Source organism: Hypoxylon fragiforme, assembly GCF_022984875.1.
Source record: "Hypoxylon fragiforme strain CBS 206.31 chromosome Unknown GGS25scaffold_1, whole genome shotgun sequence".
NCBI lineage: Eukaryota > Fungi > Ascomycota > Sordariomycetes > Xylariales > Hypoxylaceae > Hypoxylon > Hypoxylon fragiforme.
In genome coordinates this window covers 3,827,611-3,852,565 of record NW_026054756.1, presented here as the reverse complement: position 1 = coordinate 3,852,565, position 24,955 = coordinate 3,827,611, and the positions used below count along the sequence as shown (strand labels likewise).

Sequence of the window (24,955 nt, the reverse complement as noted above, 5' to 3'; positions counted from 1 at the left end):
CCGCCACACTCCTCCCATCTATCTAAACCTCCCAACCTAACCTAGATAAAAAAGAATCCGTCTCCGAAGATATTTTTTAGGGGGTGGGGTTTTTTTAAATCCCGACTAAAACGCCTCATGATAGATTTTTTTGTACGGGGAAGAAAAAAAACTAAGTGTGAACTTTTTGTTTTGAGAACACAACTGTGGTGAAGATTTTTCTGGGGTTTAGATTAAGTAGGTAGGGTAGGGGGAAAGGGCGAAATGAAGAAGAAATCGGGTATAAGTAACATATACTTTACAACGGCTTGCCGCCGAGGAACTCGGACCACCGACGAACTTCGGATGGGATACCTTCCTTCCTCGGTAGCTTCTCATTCATGCACTGCGCAAAGAGGATCGCGGTCTATATATGAGGTAAGCAAGGGTTATTATCTGAATACGAGTGAGTGTTTTAAGGGGGTAAGTGCTTACCTGTGGCTCCATAAATAAGGGAACACCGAAGTCGACAGCATTTCGTCGCATCACATAGTCAACATCCATGGTTGTCTTGCCCCGGGCCAGAGCCAGGTTGAATACACCTTTGATGTCATACTTTTGGAAGACCTCTCGGAGCGCTCGCTTGTCTTCCTTGGGGAACTCAATCACTTCCACAGTGACCTTGTCCTTGGTGGTGGACTCGAGGAATTGCTTAACCTTCTCGTCGGCAGCAAAGAATTTGTAGCCGAGGGGAGAGAGGTAATCGGCGACCTTGGTGAGCCACGGCTTGGAAACTTCGCCGCCAAAGAGGATGCCCTCACCAGGCTCGGGCAGGCGGAAGTTCATGGCTGATTGAACAGAGGTCCAATACGCCTCCACAAGATCCTTACCGAAGCAAGCCATCTCACCCGTGCTAGCCATTTCGACACCCAAGAAGGGATCAGCACCAGCCAGACGAGTCCACGAGAATTGGGGAACCTTGGTAGCCAGATAGTCTCTCTTGACGGCCATGGGATCAGTAGGTTTGGGAACATCCTTGCCGACCAGTGCCTTGGTGGCAACATCAATGAAGTTGGTGCCAAGGACCTTGCTAACGAAGGGGAAAGATCGTGATGCGCGAAGGTTGCATTCGATGACTTTGAGTGCTGGCTCTCCACCTTCGGGGTTTTCTGCCTTAATAATTTGCATGTTGAACGGACCTGTGATGCTCCAGGCCTTCGCAACCTTCTGAGCGATCTCCTTCAATCGTTCCATGGTTCTGTCGTCCAGGTTGACGGGAGGGAGGACAAGTGTAGCATCGCCAGAGTGAACACCAGCGTGCTCAACGTGCTCACTGACAGCGTGGAGAATCAAGTTGCCTTGGTGGCCAACACCGTCAACATCGATCTCCTGTGCGCCTTCTATGAACTTGGTGATCACTACAGGGTGGTCAGGGGAGACGTTGCTCGCAGCCTCTAACTTGTCCTTCAGATCTTCTTGGCTTCGAATAACGGTCATGGCAGCACCTGAGAGAACGTAACTGGGACGGACCAATACGGGGTAGCCAACCTGGTTAGCAAACTTCTCAGCTTCAGCCACGGATGTGAGCTCTTTCCAGGCAGGTTGATCAACTCCAATACTGTCCAGAATCTCCGAGAATTTCTGTCGGTCTTCAGCCTTGTCAATATCCTTGGGGTCGGTTCCTAGAACATTTGCCTTGCCCACTTCTTGGAGACGCAAAGCGATGTTTTGCGGAAGCTGACCACCAACAGAGACGACGACGCCAGATGCATTCTCAAGTTCATAAATGTCCATAACCCTTTCGTAGCTGAGTTCTTCGAAGTAGAGCTTGTCAGCCACTTCGGTGTCTGTGCTGTAGGTTTCGGGGTTATACTATGAAAAAAATTGGTTAGGAAATATTCCAAGAAACAAAAAGGTTACCTTCTTCAAGCTCCTTTTACCACGAGCCGTTCTTCAGGCCTTCTAGGCTCATGGAGAGTGGAAAGTGGAGGGAAGACAAAAAGTCTTAAGGAGCCATCCATAAGGTAGGCACATAAATGTGCCCAGTCGGATGTATGAAAAGGAGAGCAGGAAAACTTACATTGATCATGACAGTCTTTTCACCCATATTCTTCAAGGCAAGGGTAGCGCTGACAGCACACCAGTCAAATTCGACCGAGCTACCAATCCTATACACACCACTCCCTAGAACGACAGTTCCCTTGTCCTCAAAGGTAACGTCATGTGAGCTGGCGTTGTATGTGGTGTATAGGTAATTAGTGTTTGCTGGGAACTCAGCAGCCAGAGTATCGATCTTCTTGACCCAAGGTCGAATGTCCATACTTAATCGAAGAGCACGGACTGAGTCTTCGTTGCTCTTGACAGCGTTTGCAATCTGTTTGTCGGAGAAACCCATCTTCTTGGCCCTAAGCAAAAGGTCTCGCTTTAGGCCTTTAAGACTGCCAATAGCCTCCATCTCCTTGGTGCAGTCAACAAGATTCTGAAGCTTGTACAAGAACCACTTGTCAATTTTGCTTAATTCATGAACTCGATCTACCGTGTAGCCCTCATGAAGCATCGCCTGGCCAACTGCGAGCCATCGGCGATCTGTCGGGTGAGAGAGCTCATAGTCGAGATCGTCGAACTTGTCGCCTTGGAATCCAAGAAACTGGGGGTCAACTTGACGAATGGCCTTTTGGAAAGACTCTTCGAAGGTACGGCCAATAGCCATAACTTCACCAACAGACTTCATAGCACTACCAATGTCCCGCTTCACGTGCTGGAACTTGGCCAAGTCCCAGCGAGGTATCTTCGTCACGATGTAGTCTAAAGAAGGTTCGAAGTTGGCGGTAGTAGTTTTGGTGATGGCATTTGGTAGCTCAGGCAAGCTATGGCCAAGCCCAATCTTCGCCGCAGTATATGCTAGAGGATATCCAGTAGCTTTAGAGGCAAGGGCTGATGAGCGGGAAAGACGAGCATTGACCTCGATTACTCTGTAGTCGAGACCGTCCGGCTGGAGGGCGTACTGAACGTTGCACTCGCCTACGACTCCAAGATGACGGACGATCTTGATAGCAGCAGAACGGAGCATGTGATATTCCTCATCACTAAGAGTCTGACTGGGTGCGACGACAATTGAGTCACCTGTGTGGGTTCCTAAAGGATCGAAATTCTCCATGTTGCAGACGGTGATGCAGTTATTATTCGCATCCCGAACCACCTCGTATTCAACTTCCTTCCAGCCCTTTAGCGACTTCTCGACCAAAATTTGCGGCGAGAGGGTGAGGGATCGGGCGGCCATATTGCGGAGCTCCTCTTCATTATTCGCGAAGCCAGAACCGAGACCTCCCAGCGCGTAGGCAGCACGAACAATGATGGGGTAGCCAACCTTGTTAGCGGCATCCAGAGCATCGTCGATAGTGCCAACCGCGATCGATTTAGCGATAGGAATATCAATCTCGTTGAGGGCCTTGGCAAAGAGATCTCTATCCTCGCTCAGCTCCAACGTATGTACGCTTGTGCCGAGAACCTTAACACCATATCTCTCCAATAGACCCATGCGCTGCATTTGCACACCCAAGTTCAGCGCGGTCTGTCCACCAAACGACAGAAAGATGCCATCGGGTCGCTCCCTCTCAATTACATAGGCTACATACTCGGGAGTGACGGGGAGGTAGTAGACTTCGTCAGCCAGGGAATGGTTGGTCTGGATGGTAGCAATGTTTGGGTTTATGAGTACAGAGGCTACACCTGCCTCCTTCAAGGCTTTGAGTGCTTGGGATCCTATGCAAGTCCTAGGTGTTAGCTTCAGGCATGAATGGTCGGAGTTGTGAGTCATCCTCAGCTACTGTGTTCGCAGGAGGATGACTCTTGCGCAGTACCAACCTGAGTAGTCAAACTCTCCAGCTTGACCAATAGCTAAACCACCGCTACCAATTACCAAGACCTTCTTGACATCTACGATATCTCTGGGTTTTATCACGCCGCTTTCCAAGTAAGCCTTCGGGTTTGGGGCTTCTTGGACATTGCCTACGCTATTAGCAGAGCAGAGGGCTGTAACTGAGAAATTCCTTTCTTGAGTGAATGTAGGCTTGCGAGTAGAAGCGAGAAGTTGAGAAGGGCCTCGGTAACTGGTGCTTGTGAGTTGTCGGCGAGTTATTGGTAGTCGGCGGCCATGTCGCAACAAGACAGGTGCTCTTCCAGCAAGCTTGGTGGAGAGGGCCATGGCAAGTTGGAAAGTGGGAAGAAATAGGTGGGATAGCTAGTAAGTAAGCTACCTACCAATGTAATGTAACAAGTAGTCACTGGTCAAGGACAGTAGACAGGAACAGGACAGGACCGTTAGACTAGGTGGGAGCTAGAATGAGGGAGGTTTACAAGAGGGGAAGGTCTTGTAAGACCAAGATTTGGAGTTCCCTCTTCCCAATTGAACCAATTGACCTCCTAGGAAAAATATCCTTAATTATCTCAAGTCTAAAGCCCGTCTGAACTTGCAATTGACAAAGTCTGAAAGATGCGATTCAGTGTATAAGTGATATAAATTTGAGGGCATGCCACCACTGCCCACTTAGTCATAGATAAGCTGATAAGGAATTGAGAAAAAAAAAAAGAGATCCCGCTAAAAAAGATTGGTTGCGATTTCCGGAGCTAGGGTACCGAGTACCTGACACCGTCAAGGATTAGCTACCACAGTACAAATCACCGTTTAGATCATGGATATCCACTGTGTGATACTTAGGTACCAACAGACATTCCTGGGGGGTCCATTTTTATTCATGGGTCTTTCAAATTGTCAGCTTTCACTCTCGTCGCTTCCAAATTGAAACAATCCAGCCTCAAAAAAGTCAATCAATCGCACGCGCACCGCACCCACTTCCCCGGCTTCGTTCGCTTTTTGTCGCTTACCTCCACCCCTCCCCCTTCCACCCCGTCAACGCCGAACGGAACCAGCAAAAACTTCCCTCCTCTCTTATGACGGCCTCACAGCATGTGAACATACATGTTACCGGTGGCTTCTCACGTCGATTGAGGTGGAGCTATGAACAATGTTGCCACCCCGAACACGCCGGCGGACCCTCCTCATCGTACTTCCCACGATCTCCAAGAGGACAACCCCGACGGCCTAACACGGCCCGCCGTGTCCAGTCCATACTCCGGTTCAGACTCCAGCCAAGACCATGATGATGATGATGGCAGCCCCGTTGCACAAAATCCATCACTTTCAGACGCCGCCAAGGAGGGCCTTACCAAGAAGTTGCAGTTCATGACGCATCTTAGTATCAGTCTGGACACTGTCGTCTATGCTGAGCTGTGTGCGCTTTACTATATGGAGTATGTCCGAGCCTTCCCATACGCCTATTCCTCCGTATAATCAGATCAACACAGAATTTCATGGGGATATCTTTACTAATGAATACTTCTAATTTCTAGCTGTTCCTTCTTTCGACTAATAATACGATGGATGTCCCAAATAATGTTCATAAGCCCCAGGCCCGAGGATACCATCTTAATCACCCCCAACTACCACGTTTCCGCCATCGTCGGCCCCAACGTTTTCTGCATATTGATGCACCTAATCGTATCGCTGCCGAGCGCCGGCGAAGCTTCCCGAGGCTACCTCCACGGTGGCATACTATTCGACTTTATCGGCCAGAAAGCACCGACGTCCAAATTCAGCCTCCTCCTGTTGGATCTTGTGGTACTTGGCCTACAGTGCTTCATGCTGACTGTGAACATGGAGAAGGAGAGGATACGAAGGGTGATGAAGCCGGTGAGATTAGTCGGTGCTGCCGGGAACAACCCAACCGAGACCATGAACCCTACTACTCAAGATCTCGATGCGGAGGAGCGCGGCGTTTTACGAGATGCGGCAATGGTGGACGAAACCAACGACATGGAATTACAGCCACTCAGGCGTAATAATAGCAGCAGCAGCGGCAGTAGCCAGCAAGACGTGGAGGAAAGGGCTGGTCTTTTAAGCCGGCCGACGCCCCCCGCTAGTGATCTCGAAGGTCTGAGTGACACGTTGAGATCTGGCAATGCTATTCTGGCCAACTTTAACCTTCGGCGATCGCTCCAGGCTGCTTGGCATAACCCCGCAAACTCGCCCGAGAGCGCGGCCGCGTACACTTTACAGAATGTTGGATATAATGCGACTCTCGCGGCCTTGGCTGCGCAAAGGAGAGCGAGGATGGCTGCGGCACAGCCGAGGCAGCCATGACGAGATACTGTATGTATGTAGATAGCCACCAGATAATCATTATACAGCAAAAAATTAAAAAGGTATCATTGTTACTAGGCGATCTTCCTGCCAACATTGCCGACTCCAGTCCCCTTCACCGATATTATGATGTCGCCCGTGTCGTCGTCCTCTACATCTCTCAACCCCCAACTGCTAGCCCCAAACTTCTTGAGATCCCGTGCGAGCCCTATGACTTCTTCTGTGCCCACCACATCCCTTCCCAGTCGTAAACGCCCCACGTCCTCGGACCCCATGGCCATCAGCGTGAGCACCGTCCCTGTCGCCGGCCCGCTCACACACCCCCCCATTTTTATCGTTTCTAGGAGCTGGTATGCGCACCTCTTGCCCACATCCTCGGGAACCACGCCACCCTTGGGCGGCACCACGACGTCCGCCGAGTAGATGACGCCGACGGCGCTCGACTCGGCCACCAGGCTCAGGCCAAACCCAATGCCCATCCTCTTCTTGCTGCCGGACTTATCCGCCGCATCGGGGACCAGCGGCGCCTGGTCGTACTGCGCGGCGACGTGGATGTCGGAGATCAGGGGGTTGAGGATCTCGCGGGCGGCGTGGATCATGCGGGCGTTGTTGGAGGCGGAGACGCCGGTGGAGTAGGCGACGCCGCGGATGCGTTTTATGCGGCCGGGGCTGCGGTTGAGGTGCAGGGTCTTGGGCAGGCGCACCTGGCTCGCGAAGCGCAGCTCGACGACGCCGGCGCCGCCGCTGCCGTGCGGGCCCGGGCACGACCGCTGCAGCACGCGCAGCTCGATCCGCGCCGCGGGGATGCCGAATAGGTTGTAGAGGGGGAGGATGGCCGTGCGGAAGGAGTCGACGGAGAGGTCGCCTGTTTCGGTGGTCGAGGTGATGACGCCGGGGCCGGTGAAGCGCACGTTCATGTGCGACTTGGCGAAGGGGGCGAGGAGGCAGAGGGGCAGGAGGAAGTAGGTGACGCCCCGCGTGCAGGTGGCCGGGATGTGGTGCTCGACGACGTCGTCGTCCGCGGCGCCGAAGCCCGGGATGGCGCCGGTGATGAGGCCCGGCTGGTAGGTTATGGTGGTGCCCGTGTAGGAGATCTGCATGGAGCTGCCATTGGTGACGGCTTCGAGGAGACGCAAGAACGAGACCTCATGCGGGGCGAGGCCGGGATTCGTGGGCGAGTTCCCGCGGATCTTGGATATGTGGATGGGCCGGCCGGTCAGCGTCGAAAGTATCAGCCGGCTGGTGAACGACTTGTGGCCTGTGAACTTGAGAAATTCTGGTCTCGGGGTCGACATGGCTGCGTTTTTCTTGAGGTTGGATTGTCGAGTAAGGTGCCTTACTACCAAAAAAAAAAAAAGAAACCGATTGAAAACTTATCGAATCGATAAAGAAATTCTGCCGAGTATCATAGAATTGGAAGAAAAAATAGCTAGTACTAACTAGCCTAGTACCTAATTAGGCAAGGCGGTGAGTGTCATAGTACCGTACTACCGAGGTCATCTAGCGCCTTATTAGCTGCTTAGCGTAGGCGTTGAATATTTTGGTATGTGCATGCATGTACTAGGTACCTAGTACTAGGTACCTAGTAGTGTGGGTACAACGGTACAGCAGTACATAGTACATGTGGTGGGTTGAGCTACATGAAAAGTGTCAAGATCCCGACTGGAGTTCAATGTTCTTAAAAAAGCATATTATTATCATCTGTTGACCTTGTCCGTCATTTCTCCTACGTCAACTTTTCAACTTTCCAGTCTACGCCGGCCGGCCACTTCGTCAAAATGAGTTTTCTCGATATAGACTGGATGAGCCTTACGCTCCCATTAGCGTATATTTCTGTTCTTGGAGGCTCACTTTACACCTTTTCTACCATTTATCGGAAGCGAAAGGCCTGTATGATTTTATCCTTGCCAACCAAGACCTAAAGACATGGTGCCCAAAACTAACACACTTCACAGCACAAAGTGCCAATCTCGAGCCATGGTTTCCGGCGCATCTTCAACGAAATATCTATCTAACGCTCCTTCACATGGAGCCCGAACCTGGTCAGGAGAAGGCACCGAAAATTCCAGATAGCGTTATTCGAGCTGCACTGTTGCGAAGAGCCGTCGAGGATATCCGCCGCATCATCCAAATACGAACCTCGAAGCAAGCACTAAATACTTTGTTACAACGGGGCAGCGTTGGCGACGATTTGAACCAGAGATTCTCAAGAGGCGAGAAGGAAATTGAGGAAGAGGTCCGAGATGTAGTCGCGGAGGTACGATATATACTCAACAACATATCATTACTATGAACTGGCACATACTAAACTCATACTTAGGCCAATGCACTCGCACCCGGTTGGGGCCAGACTATCTTCCAATCAGCAAACGAAATCGCGGCTAATACTATGATCCGCGCCCGATTAGAGGAAATAGAGAGCCGGGCTGAGGCTGACAAACAGTGGTGGGAGAAGCGACGGGAGGCAATTCAGAAGGATTTCATGAAAGAGCTGGAGGAAGACACGTCGGTTATAAGTTCCCTGAAAAGCGGCAGCGATGATGAGGCAGTCCTGGTGGACTCGAGTACGCCAGCCGCCACTCCTGGAAGTGCCAAGAAGAAGAAGGGCAAGAAATGAGCATATTAGTATCAGAAAAGCAACCCTGAATGAGAGGGAGAGATGTGCGCTTGCTTGTTAGTTCGGCTTGTACCGTTACCATTGCCGTTGCCGTTGGTCATGGGCATACTTGCATCTTTGAATCCGGCGTTTGGGGGCATGGATAAAAGGATAATGCGCAAGAGTATATATATGTATTGTTTTTCACGCAAGTAGACGACTACCCAGGGTATTTGCCTAGGCAGGTTTGCATTCAAGACCGCGTTGGCACCTAATAATGTCTATATATTGAATTACACTGAGGTGTGAAGGCTGTGATGTTGTCGTTGTATTAGGTACTTCTTGATTATCAGGTATGTAGTTGCCTACGTACGTACCTTTAGAGAATATTGCACCAAGTTATGTTTGGGTATAACTTCTCCATACCAGTTGGCCCTGTGCTGTTAACAGATTATTGATAGAATACATCTTAGACTTCACGTCACCAGGCAACGCCAAGAAATATTAGATACTCAGAGCGTTTCTAAGCTAATACTGTATGTACTATGTATGTATGTAGTTATGTCTAAAGGCATATGCAAGCTACAAGGTATATATATCGGGACCCACTACACTACTAGCCATTAGTTACCTATTACTACATATGTAGTACTAACTAACTTAGGTACATATTGACATATTCTACATAGTACATACCTATTAACTACCTACATGGTACTACGTTCATGTGCAATGTGCACATGCATCCATTCATGATACATCTATTAACAGTTCAAACATAAATTCACACTCTCTATTAATATCAATACCACCAATAGTTGACCTTCTCTTCCTCCAAAGAAGTCTTGCGCATATTTTGCCAATGTACCCTCGACTTAGATTCAATCAACACTCGTAGAAAAAAACGATGGCAGATCCACAAACTGCCCCCGGCCTCTCTTTTCCGACTGACCCCCAAGAATTCGAGCAGGATGAACGCATCTCCTTCTCCAAGCTCGACAACAAGTACATTGCCGTGCAGGACGATGGTAGCGAATTTGAGTGGGATTCACAATTGAAGAGATGGATACCCGTGCTAGACGAGGAGCTGCTTGCTCAGCAGCAATCAGCCTACGGCGGTGGTGCAACCCCGGAAGACGATAGCAATCCCCCCAACAAGAAGCGCAAGAAGGATCAGGCTGCGAACGGTCCTAGGGATCAAGGTCGAAGACAGAAGAAGCAGAAGCAACCACCCCAACCCCGCCAGAATACTGCCGTGTACGTCACCGGCCTGCCGCTTGATGTGACTGTGGATGAGGTGCAAGAAGTGTTCTCGCGCAAGTGCGGCGTCATTGCCGAGGAGATCGACAGCGGCCGCCCTCGCATTAAGTTGTACACCGATGAGAAGGGCAGTTTCAAGGGCGACGCCCTGATTGTCTTCTTCAAGCCCCAGAGTGTCGAGATGGCCATCATGCTACTTGACGATACCGACTTCCGCTTTTCAGCCTCAGGGCTCGCGAGTGGCCGTATGCGCGTCCAAGCCGCCGACTCTAGCTATAAAAAGACACACTACGAGCGAGAAGGTGAGGGTGAAAAGGGAAGTAATGGAAATAGTAGCGGAGCACCTGGTGGTGCAGAAGATGGCAACAGCGAGAAGAGTAACGCTATCACCGGCGCTGGCAAACCGCGGGACAAGACCCGCGAGCAGGACAAACAAAAGATCATCCGACGGACACAGAAGCTCGACGCCAAGCTCGCGGACTGGGACGACGACGACGCCGGCAACCCGTACGGCGCGCAGCTCGAAACGAACGCGCGGCGCGACCGCCTCGTCATCCTGCGTCACATGTTCACGCTCAAGGAGCTCGACGAGGACCCGGCGGCCATGCTCGAGATCAAGGAGGACATCCGCGAGGAGTGCTCGAAGCTCGGGCCTGTTACCAACGTCGTTCTGTACGACCTCGAGGACGAAGGCATCGCCAGCGTCAAGTTCAAGACCCCTGAGGCTGCCGAGGCGTGCGTCGAGCTCATGGACGGCCGCGCCTTCGATGGCCGCACCGTCCGTGCTACCATTGCGACGGGCAAGGAGCGGTATAGGAAGTCGGGGAAGAAGCAGGGCGAGGAAGCCGATGCGGAGGACAGTACTTGAGACGGGGCGGCAATGAAAAAAAGGGGTGGATACCCCTTCATGAATAATAATAAGTATAATTAAACGGATAAACAAATCAGCCATACAACCACGAGTCCCCTCCATACCTACCTAGGTAGCTTAGCTCTCTCGTGGATTATACACAGCGGGAAAAATAGTCAGCCTGGCTTTGCTCGGTTGCTCGGTTGGTTGTTGTACTGCGGAGAAAAGGGGGTTTACGATGTGTATGGGTATCATTATTACCTACCTACCTACCTACTTGTGGAAGACAACATTGAGGATGTCGGCTAAAAGAGAAAGGCCTCGTATCATGAATATCTTGATATCTACTAGATTAGATACCTACCTAGTTTCCACAGCTCCGCTGAAGGATCCCTGAAATAAATCAAGGATTAAACGTACTCACCTAGCTCTTGAATGGATCCAAGGTTGGGGGTGGTAGCATCTATAGTAGGTATCGAACACAATAACTCCTATCCATGGATATCCTACAGTACCTACCACCTAACTACCTAGTACCTGAGATGCCTAGGTTAGGTGAGTTGGTTTATGTAGGCAGGTGGAGATGGCAGTCAGCTGAGGAAGCTCGTTATTAGTGCGGTGCTGATTCATACATACATACATACATACATACATACATACATACATGCATGCATACTACCCCAAGGTTAGCTAGTTCTCAGTTCAAGAAAAGTCACGAGAAAGAGATATACGTTTGAGTTAGCTAGCTAGTTTAGTTTATAACAGTTATATTATGCTTTTTTTTTTCTATTCTTGCTAATGATTTTAATTCTCTCAGAATTGATACATGAAGCCGATGGCCTAAGTAGGCGTGTGAAGGGGGCACTACTAGGTAGCTGGACAGGTAGTAGCTAGGTAAACTAAACTACTATGTAAGTAGCCCAGGTACCTATGGACGTTCAACATCAAATGCTTTCCATGTTTTCGCAAGGTTTGGGGTCGGCAAGAGGCGAAGTTGTTTGTTTTACTATAGGATGGATGAATGGATTGGTTGGTTGGTTGGTTTTTATATCTCCGCCGTTACGTCTAGCTTCATCTCTTTTGCGCCGACCCACCAACCGGCCGCCTCGATGATTTGACACACAACCTTCAGTTCGTCTAGTGTTCGTGGGGCATACACCATGGTGAACTGCTTGGGGACGGGCATCTTTAGGAGACATTGGCTGGTCAGTGGATGGCGTTCGCCCCAGCCCTTCTCGATGACCTCCTTCACGTCGTCCGGGTGCAGGTTCAGGTGCATCGAGTAGTCCGAGTTGTGCACGTGGCAGATCTCTCCCTGGCAGGTTTTGTTAAAGGGGTACCGAGCAAATAGTCCCAGGCCGTGCTTTTCGAAGCAGGAGGTGCCGATTCCTACTTCCTCCGGGTTTCTCTTTCCGTGGTTCTCTAGGATGCGCCGAAGAGCGAGATAGCATTCCCGCGATCCGAATTGGTTGACCTGGCGTTGCGGGGCTATTCCAACAACCTTGGGTCGAAGTCCACAACGATATGGTAGAGGCTTCTTGCGGAAGATGCCAGCAGCTGGCTGAACATCTGGGTCCGCGGGGAGAGGGTTGAAAGGGTCTCGGCAGGCCCAGAGTTTGAGCCAGTTGATGCGAATATAACCAGGGAATGTTGCCGGTGTACCTCCCGGGCCAAGTTTTAGATAGTTCTGATAGTCATTGTGAATGAATAAGACGCTTGTTGAAATGCCAATGAGCAGAGCTACAGAAGATGGTTTAAACATGTGTATACCGAGAACGAGCGTGACAGAGATGACGAAGATGGCAAGGCCGTCCAAAGTGACAGACAGAGGATCCTGTCTGATGGTTACGTTGATAGCCACAGGATCGCCATCACGGTGGGTGTAGAGGTCGAGGGGAGATGCGTGTGATGATGTTTCAGTTCTGGTGAGTGTACCAGACATGATGTCAGAGTAGATGAGTGTGGATAAGTAGCTTTGACCATTCAGGTACAGTTGAGTCTTCTCTGTTAAAGAGGGACAATTGCGTAAAGAAGAAGTTGGAGAGAGGATTCAATTGAGTTAAACGGAAAGCCTAATAGCACCAGTGAAGTTCTCGTATATATCAATGGAGGGACTACTAGTAGTATGAGATGGGAGGAGATGTCTGTCCTTGCAAAATGGAGAGCAAAAGAAGCAGACCCATGACCTAGATTTATACCTACCGAAGGAAGAAGGACAGACCCTGAAGGCCTAGCTTGGGCAGACAGGTTTTTTGTGAGAGCCAGTGACAACACGGTAACAAAGCCATGCGTTGCTACATGTATGTAGGCAGCGGGATCGGTATGCAAAGCTTGAATAACCTGGGGTGACCAAGACACGTATAAGCCACTTGGACTTCCGCACGTCACATTATGTCCCCAGCGTCCCCGTCCATGCATTGAAAGGAACTAATCCACAAGTTTGGGAGACAGAAGAGTGAAAATCTGACATAACTGGAGCCAGGACTCTGCAAAGGGAATAAGAATGAGGTATGTATCGTATCATACAGTGAAGCAAATAGATACATGTATGTACCTAGCAGATAGATGCATATACACAGCAATAGCAAGATCCAAGACCCAAGGCCAAGAGCATCATTGAAGAATAGTAGTACCTGCTATTAGATAAGTATGGCAAGGGCAAGGGCAAGGGCAAGACAACTCTTGCGAGGAGGCTTCAACATTGTAAGGCATGGATGTATGCGCCTCGTGTGATCGGACCTGCAGATATGCATATGTACCTACCTAACCTACCTTCCTACATACCTACCTACATACCTACCTACATAGTATGCATATAGTAGGTAGTATAGAACACACATAACAGTAATTCTTCCTTTTTATCTTCCTATATAGGTATGTATCGATGCGGCTGCAGATGCCAGCCCGCAGTCGGAGACCATGTTGCATGTGCCACTTGGAGATCGCTAAGGTGAAGAAGTGTTCACTGTTCGAAGATGTGACCAAGACATAGGTCTCATCCAGTCGGGTCAAACACCTGTTACCTACCTAGGTCTAGGTAGGTAGATAGATAGGTATGTACATGTAGGTATGGACGCAAGGGGAGTAACCCTACGGGCTACACGCATGGGACTGCAGCCGCAAGTCGATACACCTATGAACATCGGTTGGTGCAGTTGCCAGCTAGATATGACTTTGCTCGTTCGATCAATTTTATGTGGGATATCGGTCCAGAGCGTCCATTTCTCACAGGCAACTGGGCGATTTCTCAATACCTGTGACCACGTGGACGATTTGTTGTCAAGATACACAACAATATGGCACGATTGAGGGGACTCAAGAGAAGTTGAGATAGGATGGGGCCGTTATGCTTCACATGTATGTGCTTTCTGAGTGAAGTAGTTTGTGGTGTACTAGGTAGTTTGTAAGTGTTGTAGTAGGTGATAACCAGATAAAAAAAGGTGGAATTCTACATGGCAGATGTTTGATCCCACATGTACAACCAGATGAGCTTATGCAATAAGTCAAACCATCAATTGATGCTTATATGTATTATAGTACATACATACGAAGTAGTAAGTCCTACATTAGGTCATTGGCCGTTGGATTACCACAGTATGCTGTCATACCCTCCAATTTCAATGTTGACATTTGAACTGAAAAAGCATTGAAGTACTAGGTACTCTGTACATAATACATATGTGTACTCCTATGTAGGTACTAACTACGGCGTACATAGTAGTAACTACCTTGCAAGTGGTTGCCAGGTCGGCGTATTATGACAGGGGTAAAAAAAAAGCAGGGATAGGGGCAAGTGAAACTTGGAATATGTACCAAAACAACCTGGAATCATCATCAATCAATTAACAATTAACAATTAGTTATCAATGATCAATGATCAAATAACTAAAACTATAATCGATTAACATACCCATACGATCCGCTCTTGATTCAAACTTTCAACTTCAACTTCTGAATATCAACTTGTGATAAGTGATAAACATCATCCCACCAAATATCGCTTGTAAAAAATACCCAAGTGCACAGGAAGACCCAACAACAAGTCAAGTTTGGTGCACAAGTTTGTGGCCCCTCAGAAAGTTATACAGTTTGACAAACAACATGGTAATATTGACACCATCAACAGTACTTTTGCGCCCCGTCTAAAAGATGGGAATCCTCTCGTGGAACTCTCTACAGCCTCGCGATGGTCGCCAACCTAAGTTACCCGTTTACGAAAATCTCAACACACCTAGTAAGGACCGAAATTCAAACGACTCTTACGATGATTCCGATGATGACGACTATTCCGTCACTTCGTCCTCCCCGGGCACTAATAACTCTAGAATAACGAGCCTTTCTAATTCTGTCTCGGCTCCTATTATGCCCAAAAGAAATTTTGCTGTTCCTCGTGGGCCTCGTCAACCGTTCGCCTACCGTCTACCAAACAAAGTAGTTCGATACCTCTGCTTTGGCTTAACATCTTTCATATTCTTAATGATATTCACCCTTATCCGCGCAAGCCATAATGAGAACAGACGGCTCGCTGAAGGTAGAATCGAAAGGCCTGCAGTGGCTCCTCCTCCATGGGAGTCTTACCCCTTCCTTATGAGATACTATGGTGGTGTCAGGAACCTCGTTCCCTTCTCCAAGAATGACCCCGAGTATCCACGCCTCAGAGGCGAACCACCTGTAGACAAACTGTCATACGTCAATGAAAGCAACTGGAAACCTGATGTACAAGAGAAAGGCCTACCTGCCAGCAAAGACTATACCCAATACCCCCAGAGTGTGTTCCAGAATGCACCTGAGCAATTTCAGGAGTGCTACCTCGACAAAGCCAAGACAGTGCGTGTACCTCCCATTCGCTACTATGAGGGACGTCCCAATGGTTTCCCCGATGCTGTGCTAGGCTCCTACGAGCTCCTTGACCTTCCTGAGGATATCTGTTTCGAACGATATGGCCGATATGGACCCTATGGCTTCGGTTATTCTGTCAGGTCTGGCGGCCTAGGTACCGGAGAGCATGGCGAAAAGGAGGGAATGGAGTCAACTTGGGAGAAAGTACCTCAAGTTGATTGGAAGGGGATGAACTGGGCAGATATTCAGAAACGCTGTTATCATGCCAACGCTGCCCGCTTCAAGGATTTGCCGTCGGTGAAGCCGTCTCCTCATGGTTTCTATATCGACGAAGGAATCGACTCCAATAAGGTTGTTGCACGCGATACTCCAACGCTTGGTTCGCTTCAGTCCTCGGTTGATGAAGTTGCCCCAGAAAAGAACTCGGCCCCAGTTTCCGAGACAAAGACTGTTCAGGAACCGCTTCCAAGAACTGCCGTGGTCATTAGATGCTGGGACGAATATTTCTGGAAAGAGGAAGATGTTATGAACGTCCGTTCCCTGATCAGCGAGCTAGCGTTGGCATCAGGTGCTCGGTACGACATTCATCTACTAGTTCAGGTCAAGAACGATGCCGCGCACCCAATTTGGGCAGATCCCGCCGCGTATCAAAAGCGAATCGATGAGACGGTACCGGAAGAGTTTCGCGGTCTCGTCACATTCTGGACAGAAACACAAATGCTATCGCTCTACCAGGGCATTTTTGATCTCTTCACTCGTGGCCCAGATTTGCCTGTACATGGTGTTTATCGTGGCTTACAGATGGCTATGCAATACTTCGCTCACCAACACCCAGAATATGACTACTACTGGCAGTGGGAGATGGATATTCGCTATACTGGACACTACTACGATCTACTCACCAAGGTAGAGAACTGGACTAAGAAGCAGCCAAGGAAGGGCTTATGGGAACGAAATTCGCGATTCTACCTACCTTCTGTTCACGGGACGTGGGAAGACTTCAAGCAGATGGCACGAGTGCAAAGTGAAATGGGTACCACAGGTGCTGATAACATATGGGATAGTATTCCGGGCGGCAACAAGCAACAGCAGAACAACCGCGGCGATAAGCCCATCTGGGGACCCGAAAGACCTAAAGACCCCAACGACTGGTTCGAGCCAGAGGATGATCCCATGCCAGAGACCACATACGAAAAGGACAAATATGTATGGGGAGTCGGTGAAGAAGCTGATTATATCACATTCAACCCTATGTTCGACCCAGAAGGCACTACTTGGGGCTTAGCCGACGACATCACTGGTTACAATACGAGTGATGGCAACGGAATGCCACCACGCCGAGCCCAAATCATCACAGCATCGCGCATGTCTCGTCGCCTACTCATGAAAATGCACCGCGAGACCGCCTACTTTAAGCACCACGCTTTCCCGGAGATGTGGCCAGGCACGGTTGCTCTGCAACATGGTTACAAGGGTGTATTTGTACCACATCCTCTGTACGTAGACCGCGAGTGGCCCGCAGAGATTTTCGCACATACGCTCAATAACGGCAGAAACGGTGCCACGGGAGGTTCACGCACTTCTGTCTTTGGCCAACGCGAGCACAACCTCATCGGACTCACATGGTTCTACAACTCGGGCTTTGCCCCAAATTTGTACCGAAGATGGCTCGGGCTCAAGGTTAACAACGACGGGGGCGAGGAGTTCGAGTTGACCATAGATGAGAGCAAGAACGGCACGAATGTCAATGAAATGCGTGGCGGCGAAGGAAGGATGTGTCTACCGCCGATGTTGCTGCATCCGGTCAAGGACATTGAACTAGCAGTCGAGGTAAACCCGGAGGAACAACTCGAAATCCCCGAGTCAGACCCCGGGGCTTGAAGCTTGAAGGGAAACGGACCATGGTTAGTGTCACGGTGGAAATGGGATGGTCTCGGATGGATACATAATGTTTGGGGCGGTTTCTAGGACTTATGACTGAAGACGAGGGCGTTGGCTGGATTTTTTTTTTGGTCTCGGTAAGGATTTCTTACCGTTTTCTTCAGGGCAAGTGTGCAAATGTGCGAACAGACAAGGCGGAGCAAGGTTTCCCCATAGTTCTGTATATATATATGTAACCTATAGGCATGTAGTGGAAGCACATAAATGTACACACAAAGGAAATGACTTGGTTAATGAGAAACGGGAAACAGCGCAAGTGCCTGAGAAGGGAAGAAATATGTAGGCTCTGTGTAATCGGAAATGAGTGTTGATCTGATATATTCCAATGAGAGGGGAGGGTCTAAGTATGGGATAGAGGAAATCTTTGTGTATTTATATGCTTATGTGCCTGCCTGGGTATCAAGATAGGATTTGAGAATGGGATAAGCGAGTAAGCCCAGCTTCAGTGGTTCATAGAGAAAAATACCTAGTACTTAAACTGCTTGCCTCAATCATAGTATGAAGTATGGTGAAAAGTGAAGAGGAATAAGATGTTAATGCTTGTAAGCTAGACAGACCCCCATAGTTATTAGAGATATATACCTAAGTAAATACATTAGAGAGGTAGTTTCCATGGCCATTTCTCATTATAGATTTATGTCAATCTACTACAACAGTTACAGAAAGTCTCTTTATAACTATTCGTTCACTGTCGAAATCTACGAATATCTTGACAACATGCCTGACCTTAACTACGATTTAAAACATACTTATTAAGACAGGACACGTAAAGGAACCATTCATAATTCAACTTAAGCACCAGCAAAAAAGATTAAAAAAGATAACGATATAAAAAACATTACGAATGAGACCCTGACGCGCCCCCATTGGGAGAACGCAGGGAAAAAAGTATTTCTGGTATCTAGTAAGTAGTAAGGGGGTTTGGTTTTCTCTGATGGGAAGGCTAGAGACAATTCAAGTCGTTGTTGGTAGTTAGATATTGGATTTCGCTTTGCGTACGCCGCCCACCTCCAACCGCCCATTTACCTCCTCCCGAACGAACGAAACATACACATCTCGCTTGTTACATACTACCTAAACCACCAGATCACAAAGGGAAACCTCTTTACAGGCACACGCTCACACACACACGTACATACACACGCTCACACACATATACAGGCCCACAAGCAAAATATATGGCTATATATATATATATATAGGTATGTATATATCCCCAAACCAACCTTGTCTCCAAACCTTGTGTAGGTATTTTAAACCACCTTTAATATAAAAAAAATATAACTTATTTCACGTTTTCCTGGAGAGAGAAAAAAGCCAGTTTTCTTTTATAGGATGCCGAGAACCTTGTCACAGCCGAAGAACTGCTCGCAGCCGCAGGCGGTGGAGCCGTCCTTCCATAGGTCGTTGAACAGACTGAAGAGGATGGACATGCCGCCGACCTCCTTGACGATGCTGTCAATGGCCTGCTGCTGCTGGGCCTCGCCGGGGATGGCCTTGCCCATGGCGTTGCCGGCCGAGGGCCAGCCGGTCTCGAGGATGACACCGGGCTTGTTGCAGATCTTGCTGACGAGGTCGAGCTGGCTCTTGACGAAGGTGCCGGCCTGCGAGGCCTCGGTCTCAGTGTTGAAGAAGGCGTGCGCGTTGCAGCCGGCGTAGTCGACGACGCCGCACATGGCCGCCGAGAAGTCGCTCTGCTGCCAGATGTTGACGGTCTCGGCGGTGGTGTAAGGGCCGGTGTAGCCGGCGAACTCGCCGCGGCACTTGGTGACGAGGGAGGCGAGCTCGGACGGCTGGCAGTAGCCGTGGAAGACGGCCTCGTTACCGACGGTGATCAGGTCGACCATGTTCCACTGGCCCCAGGACTTGATGGCGCTGATCTGCTCGGCGACGCTCGGGTTGCGCGCATCGCAGCCGGGGGAGTCGACGTAGATGCCGATGATCATGCGGACACCGTACTCGGTGCAGGCGTCGCCGACGTTGGGGAGAGTGTCGCAGTCAGTGGAGTAGACGCGGACCTCGGTCATACCGGCGCCGGCAATCTTCTTGATGTCGCTGAAAACGTCATCGCGGCTCTTGCAGCCACCTTCGGGCCCAGTCTTGTACGGGGTGTACGAGATACCCCACGGCTTTCCGGGGGTGCCACCGAGGCCACCGGAGGGCTTGGGGGTGGAAGGAGCGGAAGAGGAGGGGGCGACGGTGGAAGAGGGAACGGACGGGACCGGGGTAAGGGTGTTGGCCGGAACTGACACTACGGGGGTGGTGGCAGGAACGGTAGGGACAATGGTAGTGGCGGGAACAGCCGGTGTGGTAATGGCGACGCTGGTAGGAGTCGGGGTGGGGATGTCAAATGGGCAGTAGATGACGGTGTTGGTCTCAGTGACGGTGGTGACAACCTCAGGCTGAGTGTAAGTTCCCGGGGGATAGCTGGTGACCACAGGGACGGTCAAAGTGGTGGACTTCTCGGCAGTCTCCGTGGTAGGAGCAATGGTGTAAGTACCAGCCGACGGGCAAACGTAAGTCGTGGTCTCAATGATGCTGGTGACGACACCTTCGCTCGTGGACACCGTGGCGTACGGGCAGGTTACGGTAGTCGCCGTGGTGACGACGGTCGTGACACCGCCAAGAGTGTGAGTTCCCGGGGGAACGGCGGTGGTGGAGGGAACACAGACTGTGGTCGAATCCGTCAGGGTGACGGTGGTGGCCGGGAAGGTGTAGACACCAGTGGTCGAGCACGTCTGGGGAATTGGCGTAGGGACAACGACGGCAGTGGACGTGATCGTCGCCGGAGGAGGTGCCGAAGTGGCCGGGGGAGCCGGAGGGAAGGAGACTGATATACGTTAGTAATGATCCTGAGGCCAACATTCTGGGATATCACCGGGTCACGTACGAGTGGCTTCACCGTAGTAGGTGCTGTAGATGGTAGTACATCCACAGGTGCTGTTGTCGGTAGCGTAGTCCTTCTTGGCGAGGGCGCGGAAAGCGTCGTGAGCGTGTCTGTGGTGGACACTGGCGGCATTGACGCCGGTGACAGCCGCAGCAGCGGCAACGGCAAAAGTGGCCTTCATGATGTCGGCCTTCTTTAATAACTCTTTTTAGAACCAAGTCCAACTAATCTCGGCCGATTGCGCGAATTTGTTTATTTTCGTGATTTTCGTGATGAACGAGTGCCCGCTGAATGAGTGAAGCGGTATTGGGATACGCAGAAAACAAGGACGAAAGCTGGTGAGATGCTTTCAACGTCACGGCATCGACATTCAAAAGGTCGTTTCGTGAGAAGGGAAAAGGGAAGGGAAGGAGGGTATCATGAAGAGATGGCAGATCTCGTAGTTTTATTAAGCCACCAACGCTTCATGGGGTGATGGGCCTGCCCAGCGGCAATCTTAACCTGATGGCTATATTTTGCCAATGGAGCAATGGGAGATGTCTGGCGCTGCCACCTTCGGGCTCCGCTTGATCCTTGGGTTGCCAGGTTCCCCTGCCCCATGTCCCTTACTCCTTGGTCTATCTCCATTCTCTACATCTCTCGTTGCTAATGGTACCTACGATGGATGCATGTTTTAGCAGGGGTGTCTATTCTGAATGGCCCAGTTACATAGTTACTAAGGTACGTTGATCTATTCGCACAGATAAGTCAGTGTACCTAACACACTACATGTACCTATCAGTATGTACGGCATATGTATGTTGCGGAATATATAATCCATTGATAGACATTCAATGGATGCTGTACATACATGTAGGTATTGGACATAGAGTTATTCAACGATATCTGGATGTCCGAAGGGTATTCATACATCATGTATGTATTGAAAATAATACATCCAGGGATGTACATAAATAGCCATGTACTGTAAGTTGATGTAAGTACCCAGGAAGTACAGACTCGGCGTGGCCAACTCGACGGGATCTGGCAAAGTTGTGAGTAAGAGAGAGATAGAGAGTGAGAGAGGATTCAAGGCAAAAAAGCGCAAAAAGCGCAAAAAGAATCAAATGTTGATAAAAGGGGGACCGAAGGCCGAAGGGGATAGGGAGCTTGTCCTGATTGAGATAATATCAATCAAGAGTTTGAGCGCGCCGCCAATCAAACAAGGCCTCAGCGGCTTTTTGGTCTACCGTTCTTGGAAAATACTGTAGTAGCCCTGTTTTTAGGCAGTGGAGACACATGGTCCTCATGGTTTATCCTTTGTCGGTCTGGGAAATTAGCTACTATCAAGCGAAATTACATTTGTCCCTGACTAAACCTATTCCGTCTTGTAGCTGCAGTAACTTCCAGTAAGTCATGCACGGCAGGGTAAGACTAACCCGATATACGATGTTTCCTTCAGGGCTCGTACACTTAAAATTACTATTATTATGGTACTATCATACTACTATGTGCTGGGGAAGGAGCCAGAAAAGTAATGCAAGGACGCTCCTTTTTCTTTTTTTGGGTTTACATGTCTAGTTGATAGTCTGATTGGTTTGTATTTTCGACCACTTTCCTTTTCGCATTTATTATCAATACTATGTAACTCACTCACATCCTACCTATCTTGATTCTTGACTGTAGGCCTACTTGACTGACAGTGATGATGCTAGTAGTTACTAGTTACTATCTTAGTATTTTGAATACTACTACACTAGGTACATACATACCTACCTATTAATATTCAGAAGATCACTGATGGTGGTCCGCCGCCGCCGAGAGATCTTAGACGCTAACAACATACATACATTTGATGAACTGCACACACCCGTTGATCATTGATCGGATCGTCTGTCCATCTATCTTGCTTCTACGGCGTATCTGTTCAAACTTCCGTGGGATCGCGCATATACCAACCAGTGGTCAGTGTTCACATTGGCTCGGGAAATAACATAAGCCATGCAGTACTATGCTGGATCTCTCTACGCCTTGAATTCCCCCCTTAATAGACTGTTGGCTGGACTGTGGATCCAGAACAAGATTAATTAACATTTACTTGACTGCAACCGTATGTACATAGCATTAGGCTCTCGCCGCTTGAAATCTGGAATCTAGTCTTTTATACTAATGCAGGTCTAGATGTCAAATTTGATCTCCGAGTAAACACTGTGATGATTGATGCCAAACATACTGGGGAATTAGTGTAATTCAACGTTAGTTGCCCTTTAGTGCCTTGGAGTTGATGGACACGTGGGGGCATACTATCCAGCATTATGGCAGCATACTACTACGCCGTACCCAGCACACTACCCAGGCAACACCAGGTTTATTTTGCTTTTCATGGCCATCCGTAATATAGTATTTATTAGCAGCTACTAGTGTTTACTCTCATCGCTGTAGACATGGCTGCCATGGTAATTAGTACACGATGTTGTTTCTTGACAGCTTACGTAGCGGTCCCATGTTATGGCAAATTAGGCAATAATCTTCAATGCTCATCGATCAACTGGCCGAGATCACTGAGATCATGCAAATCCTCCGCGTCTCCATTATTCAAGCTTTCAATCATTCATCATTTCGGTTATGTCGAATGTCAATCCAATCGTTCCTCATAACCGGTCGACTCGGAGGCTCTGTGACCTTCAGTCAGTGCTTTGGTGATCGACGAGCTGTGTTAATGACTACCTACTTGTCCTTGACTTCATGGGTGTTAATGTGCCTCATCCATCACCTTTCTTGACTATCACCTCTAGGTCGGTATCTATTACAGCCCTGGCGGTCTACCTCTCTCACAAAAGCCGAGATAGCCGCTCAGTCAGCCCAGTATTTTAGGGGTGCAAATTAAGTATATTCGTAGTTTAGTATCCTGGAACTAATGTCAGGTGGTTTACATAGCACGATAGCCAATGAGCCAATGATAGATGCATTATACCCTTATTCTCGTTTTCGTAATCTTGTATTATATCTAACCAAACCTAAAGACTTCGCGAAACCCATCGATAGAATGAAAAGTTCAGCTGTGAGTGTACTCAATTTCCCCAGATTACATCCCTGAAATTATACAGCCTAACTGACCATGACTACTCCATAGACGCCCCCTCAGAACTGTGTCAACGCAGTAAGCGCCACTGAGATGAACACCAAACCAAACTGAGAAAAGAGTTAGTATATATTCGGCTTTCAAAGTGCAGGCCAAGCATGGGATAATAGAAGCTTACAGAAACACCACTCATTGCTGCGGCTCCTGGCAGAGCTGTCTGCACAACACTAGTAGCAGTCGCTACCATACCGCTAGTACTCATGGGCATATCCGTCATCGTTCCTGTTTCAGTGACCATAGACGACATATCTGTCATAGTGCCGCTAGATGCAGATGTCATGTCTGTCATGGTGTCGCTAGACATTGAAGATCCGATCATGTTCGAAGTGTCCTGGCTAGTTGAGGCGCTCGAGGTTGAGTCTGGCATCGACGTCGTCGTCATCATCTCGCTCGTCATCGAAGTTTCTGAACCGGTGCCTGAAACTGCTGTAGTCGGGTCGGTACCACTGACTGAGGTATCGGTTGAGTGTGACATCGAGGTGGCCTCGCTAGCGAGCGATGAAATAGCACTTTCAATGCTAGACATCTGCGCCAAAGCGCCACCGGCCAAGGCAAAAATAGCAAAGTGCTTAACGGCCATGATTTCTACGTAAGGTTCGTAGGAGAGACTTGTGTATAGAAAAGATTAGGTGGAACACACCAGCGGCAAATCGGAAAAAAACAGCTTTTTATAAAATAAGAAGTAGCTGGGGGACAAAGATGAGGACGATTCTTTGACAAGATGACATATTTTATATACGATCTACGGGGGCGAGTCGAGGGGGGCTCCTTTCACATTCCACATGTTGACGAGGAAACGTAATTGATATATTCCTAGGTATGTACTATGTACGTCCTTGTGAGACATTCAACAGAAGAGCAACAAGGTAGCAATAACTTCCATCTGAAATAGTAGTATAAGGGGATGAGTACTAAATCATTATATCCCTTCTCCCCATTTTTACATACCCCCTTTATACCCAAGTACTAACTCAGGTACATACATACGTATTAAACCAATGGAAAGATGGCAATTGACTGTTATGCACTTACAGCCTCGTTCGCTGGTTAGAAGCTTGCGAACTAGATGATTAAGAAATGCAAAGGATACTGTGTGAGAAATATTTATTTATTTGCGTATTCGGTTTGTTTTCTTCCTGATATGAAAAAAATAGAGAAAAAAGAAAGAAAGAAAACTTTGAAAAAGTACGTCAAAAGTGACCTCATGTGATTTTGAGAGCGTGCACATGATTGAAGGTTCAAGGCGGACCGGTAAACAGCCGGAGGGGAAGTAAGTACAGCTGGTAGATCAGTAACTAAGGCCG

At 49.0% G+C, this 24,955-nt stretch overlaps 9 protein-coding genes across 9 annotated transcripts; 4 read left to right on the top strand and 5 right to left on the bottom strand.

Annotated features, from left to right (window-relative positions):
* Positions 1-277: 277 nt before the first annotated feature.
* Positions 278-4,162, bottom strand: GGS25DRAFT_512601 (putative carbamoyl-phosphate synthase arginine-specific large chain; the record flags this gene model as incomplete). Its single annotated transcript, XM_049262797.1, has 4 exons — positions 278-385; positions 454-1,830; positions 2,039-3,720; positions 3,823-4,162. The coding sequence occupies 4 exons, from the start codon at positions 4,160-4,162 to the stop codon at positions 278-280; spliced, it is 3,507 nt and encodes a 1,168-aa protein (XP_049121943.1).
* A 565-nt stretch (positions 4,163-4,727) lies between these two features.
* GGS25DRAFT_57784 (DUF1746-domain-containing protein) lies at positions 4,728-6,194 on the top strand. The gene is made up of 2 exons (XM_049265875.1): positions 4,728-5,268; positions 5,368-6,194. Exons 1-2 carry the CDS (start codon positions 4,976-4,978, stop codon positions 6,155-6,157), a joined length of 1,083 nt encoding a protein of 360 aa, XP_049121942.1. The 5' UTR covers positions 4,728-4,975; the 3' UTR covers positions 6,158-6,194.
* GGS25DRAFT_57824 (18S rRNA biogenesis protein) lies at positions 6,165-7,817 on the bottom strand. The gene is made up of 2 exons (XM_049265876.1): positions 6,227-7,817; positions 6,165-6,166 (listed from the first exon to the last, which is right to left on the bottom strand). Exon 1 carries the CDS (start codon positions 7,450-7,452, stop codon positions 6,232-6,234), a length of 1,221 nt encoding a protein of 406 aa, XP_049121941.1. The 5' UTR covers positions 7,453-7,817; the 3' UTR covers positions 6,165-6,166; positions 6,227-6,231.
* GGS25DRAFT_472416 (Sec62/63 complex, subunit Sec66) lies at positions 7,722-9,056 on the top strand. Its single transcript, XM_049259439.1, has 3 exons — positions 7,722-8,047; positions 8,113-8,414; positions 8,478-9,056. Exons 1-3 carry the CDS (start codon positions 7,936-7,938, stop codon positions 8,772-8,774), a joined length of 711 nt encoding a protein of 236 aa, XP_049121940.1. The 5' UTR covers positions 7,722-7,935; the 3' UTR covers positions 8,775-9,056.
* A 367-nt stretch (positions 9,057-9,423) lies between these two features.
* Positions 9,424-11,529, top strand: GGS25DRAFT_472415 (uncharacterized protein). Its single transcript, XM_049259438.1, has one exon. It carries the CDS (start codon positions 9,661-9,663, stop codon positions 10,879-10,881), a length of 1,221 nt encoding a protein of 406 aa, XP_049121939.1. The 5' UTR covers positions 9,424-9,660; the 3' UTR covers positions 10,882-11,529.
* A 55-nt stretch (positions 11,530-11,584) lies between these two features.
* Positions 11,585-13,026, bottom strand: GGS25DRAFT_57779 (uncharacterized protein). Its single transcript, XM_049265874.1, has one exon. The coding sequence runs from the start codon at positions 12,803-12,805 to the stop codon at positions 11,909-11,911; it is 897 nt and encodes a 298-aa protein (XP_049121938.1). The 5' UTR covers positions 12,806-13,026; the 3' UTR covers positions 11,585-11,908.
* A 1,665-nt stretch (positions 13,027-14,691) lies between these two features.
* Positions 14,692-18,132, top strand: GGS25DRAFT_472412 (uncharacterized protein). The gene is made up of 2 exons (XM_049259437.1): positions 14,692-14,923; positions 14,990-18,132. The coding sequence occupies exon 2, from the start codon at positions 15,013-15,015 to the stop codon at positions 17,581-17,583; it is 2,571 nt and encodes an 856-aa protein (XP_049121937.1). The 5' UTR covers positions 14,692-14,923; positions 14,990-15,012; the 3' UTR covers positions 17,584-18,132.
* A 686-nt stretch (positions 18,133-18,818) lies between these two features.
* Positions 18,819-20,829, bottom strand: GGS25DRAFT_57690 (glycoside hydrolase family 17 protein). Its single transcript, XM_049265873.1, has 2 exons — positions 20,534-20,829; positions 18,819-20,473 (listed from the first exon to the last, which is right to left on the bottom strand). Exons 1-2 carry the CDS (start codon positions 20,709-20,711, stop codon positions 18,972-18,974), a joined length of 1,680 nt encoding a protein of 559 aa, XP_049121936.1. The 5' UTR covers positions 20,712-20,829; the 3' UTR covers positions 18,819-18,971.
* A 2,641-nt stretch (positions 20,830-23,470) lies between these two features.
* On the bottom strand, positions 23,471-24,786 carry GGS25DRAFT_57646 (uncharacterized protein). Its single transcript, XM_049265872.1, has 3 exons — positions 24,684-24,786; positions 23,770-24,475; positions 23,471-23,701 (listed from the first exon to the last, which is right to left on the bottom strand). The coding sequence occupies exons 2-3, from the start codon at positions 24,229-24,231 to the stop codon at positions 23,651-23,653; spliced, it is 513 nt and encodes a 170-aa protein (XP_049121935.1). The 5' UTR covers positions 24,232-24,475; positions 24,684-24,786; the 3' UTR covers positions 23,471-23,650.
* Positions 24,787-24,955: the final 169 nt, after the last annotated feature.

What these genes read in the sequence shown, in the direction of transcription:
- GGS25DRAFT_57784 (XM_049265875.1), top strand. Translation starts at nt 4,976, where the DNA reads ATGAACAATGTTGCCACCCCGAACACGCCGGCGGACCCTCCTCATCGT. An exon ending in TGTGCGCTTTACTATATGGA is followed by an intron (nt 5,269 to 5,367) that starts GTATGTCCGAGC and finishes TCTAATTTCTAG; the next exon opens with CTGTTCCTTCTTTCGACTAA.
- GGS25DRAFT_57824 (XM_049265876.1), bottom strand. Translation starts at nt 7,452, where the DNA reads ATGTCGACCCCGAGACCAGAATTTCTCAAGTTCACAGGCCACAAGTCG.
- GGS25DRAFT_472416 (XM_049259439.1), top strand. Translation starts at nt 7,936, where the DNA reads ATGAGTTTTCTCGATATAGACTGGATGAGCCTTACGCTCCCATTAGCG. An exon ending in TTATCGGAAGCGAAAGGCCT is followed by an intron (nt 8,048 to 8,112) that starts GTATGATTTTAT and finishes CACACTTCACAG; the next exon opens with CACAAAGTGCCAATCTCGAG. An exon ending in TCCGAGATGTAGTCGCGGAG is followed by an intron (nt 8,415 to 8,477) that starts GTACGATATATA and finishes ACTCATACTTAG; the next exon opens with GCCAATGCACTCGCACCCGG.
- GGS25DRAFT_472415 (XM_049259438.1), top strand. Translation starts at nt 9,661, where the DNA reads ATGGCAGATCCACAAACTGCCCCCGGCCTCTCTTTTCCGACTGACCCC.
- GGS25DRAFT_57779 (XM_049265874.1), bottom strand. Translation starts at nt 12,805, where the DNA reads ATGTCTGGTACACTCACCAGAACTGAAACATCATCACACGCATCTCCC.
- GGS25DRAFT_472412 (XM_049259437.1), top strand. Translation starts at nt 15,013, where the DNA reads ATGGGAATCCTCTCGTGGAACTCTCTACAGCCTCGCGATGGTCGCCAA.
- GGS25DRAFT_57690 (XM_049265873.1), bottom strand. Translation starts at nt 20,711, where the DNA reads ATGAAGGCCACTTTTGCCGTTGCCGCTGCTGCGGCTGTCACCGGCGTC. An exon ending in CTACTACGGTGAAGCCACTC is followed by an intron (nt 20,474 to 20,533) that starts GTACGTGACCCG and finishes AACGTATATCAG; the next exon opens with TCTCCTTCCCTCCGGCTCCC.
- GGS25DRAFT_57646 (XM_049265872.1), bottom strand. Translation starts at nt 24,231, where the DNA reads ATGGCCGTTAAGCACTTTGCTATTTTTGCCTTGGCCGGTGGCGCTTTG. An exon ending in CAGCAATGAGTGGTGTTTCT is followed by an intron (nt 23,702 to 23,769) that starts GTAAGCTTCTAT and finishes CTCTTTTCTCAG; the next exon opens with TTTGGTTTGGTGTTCATCTC.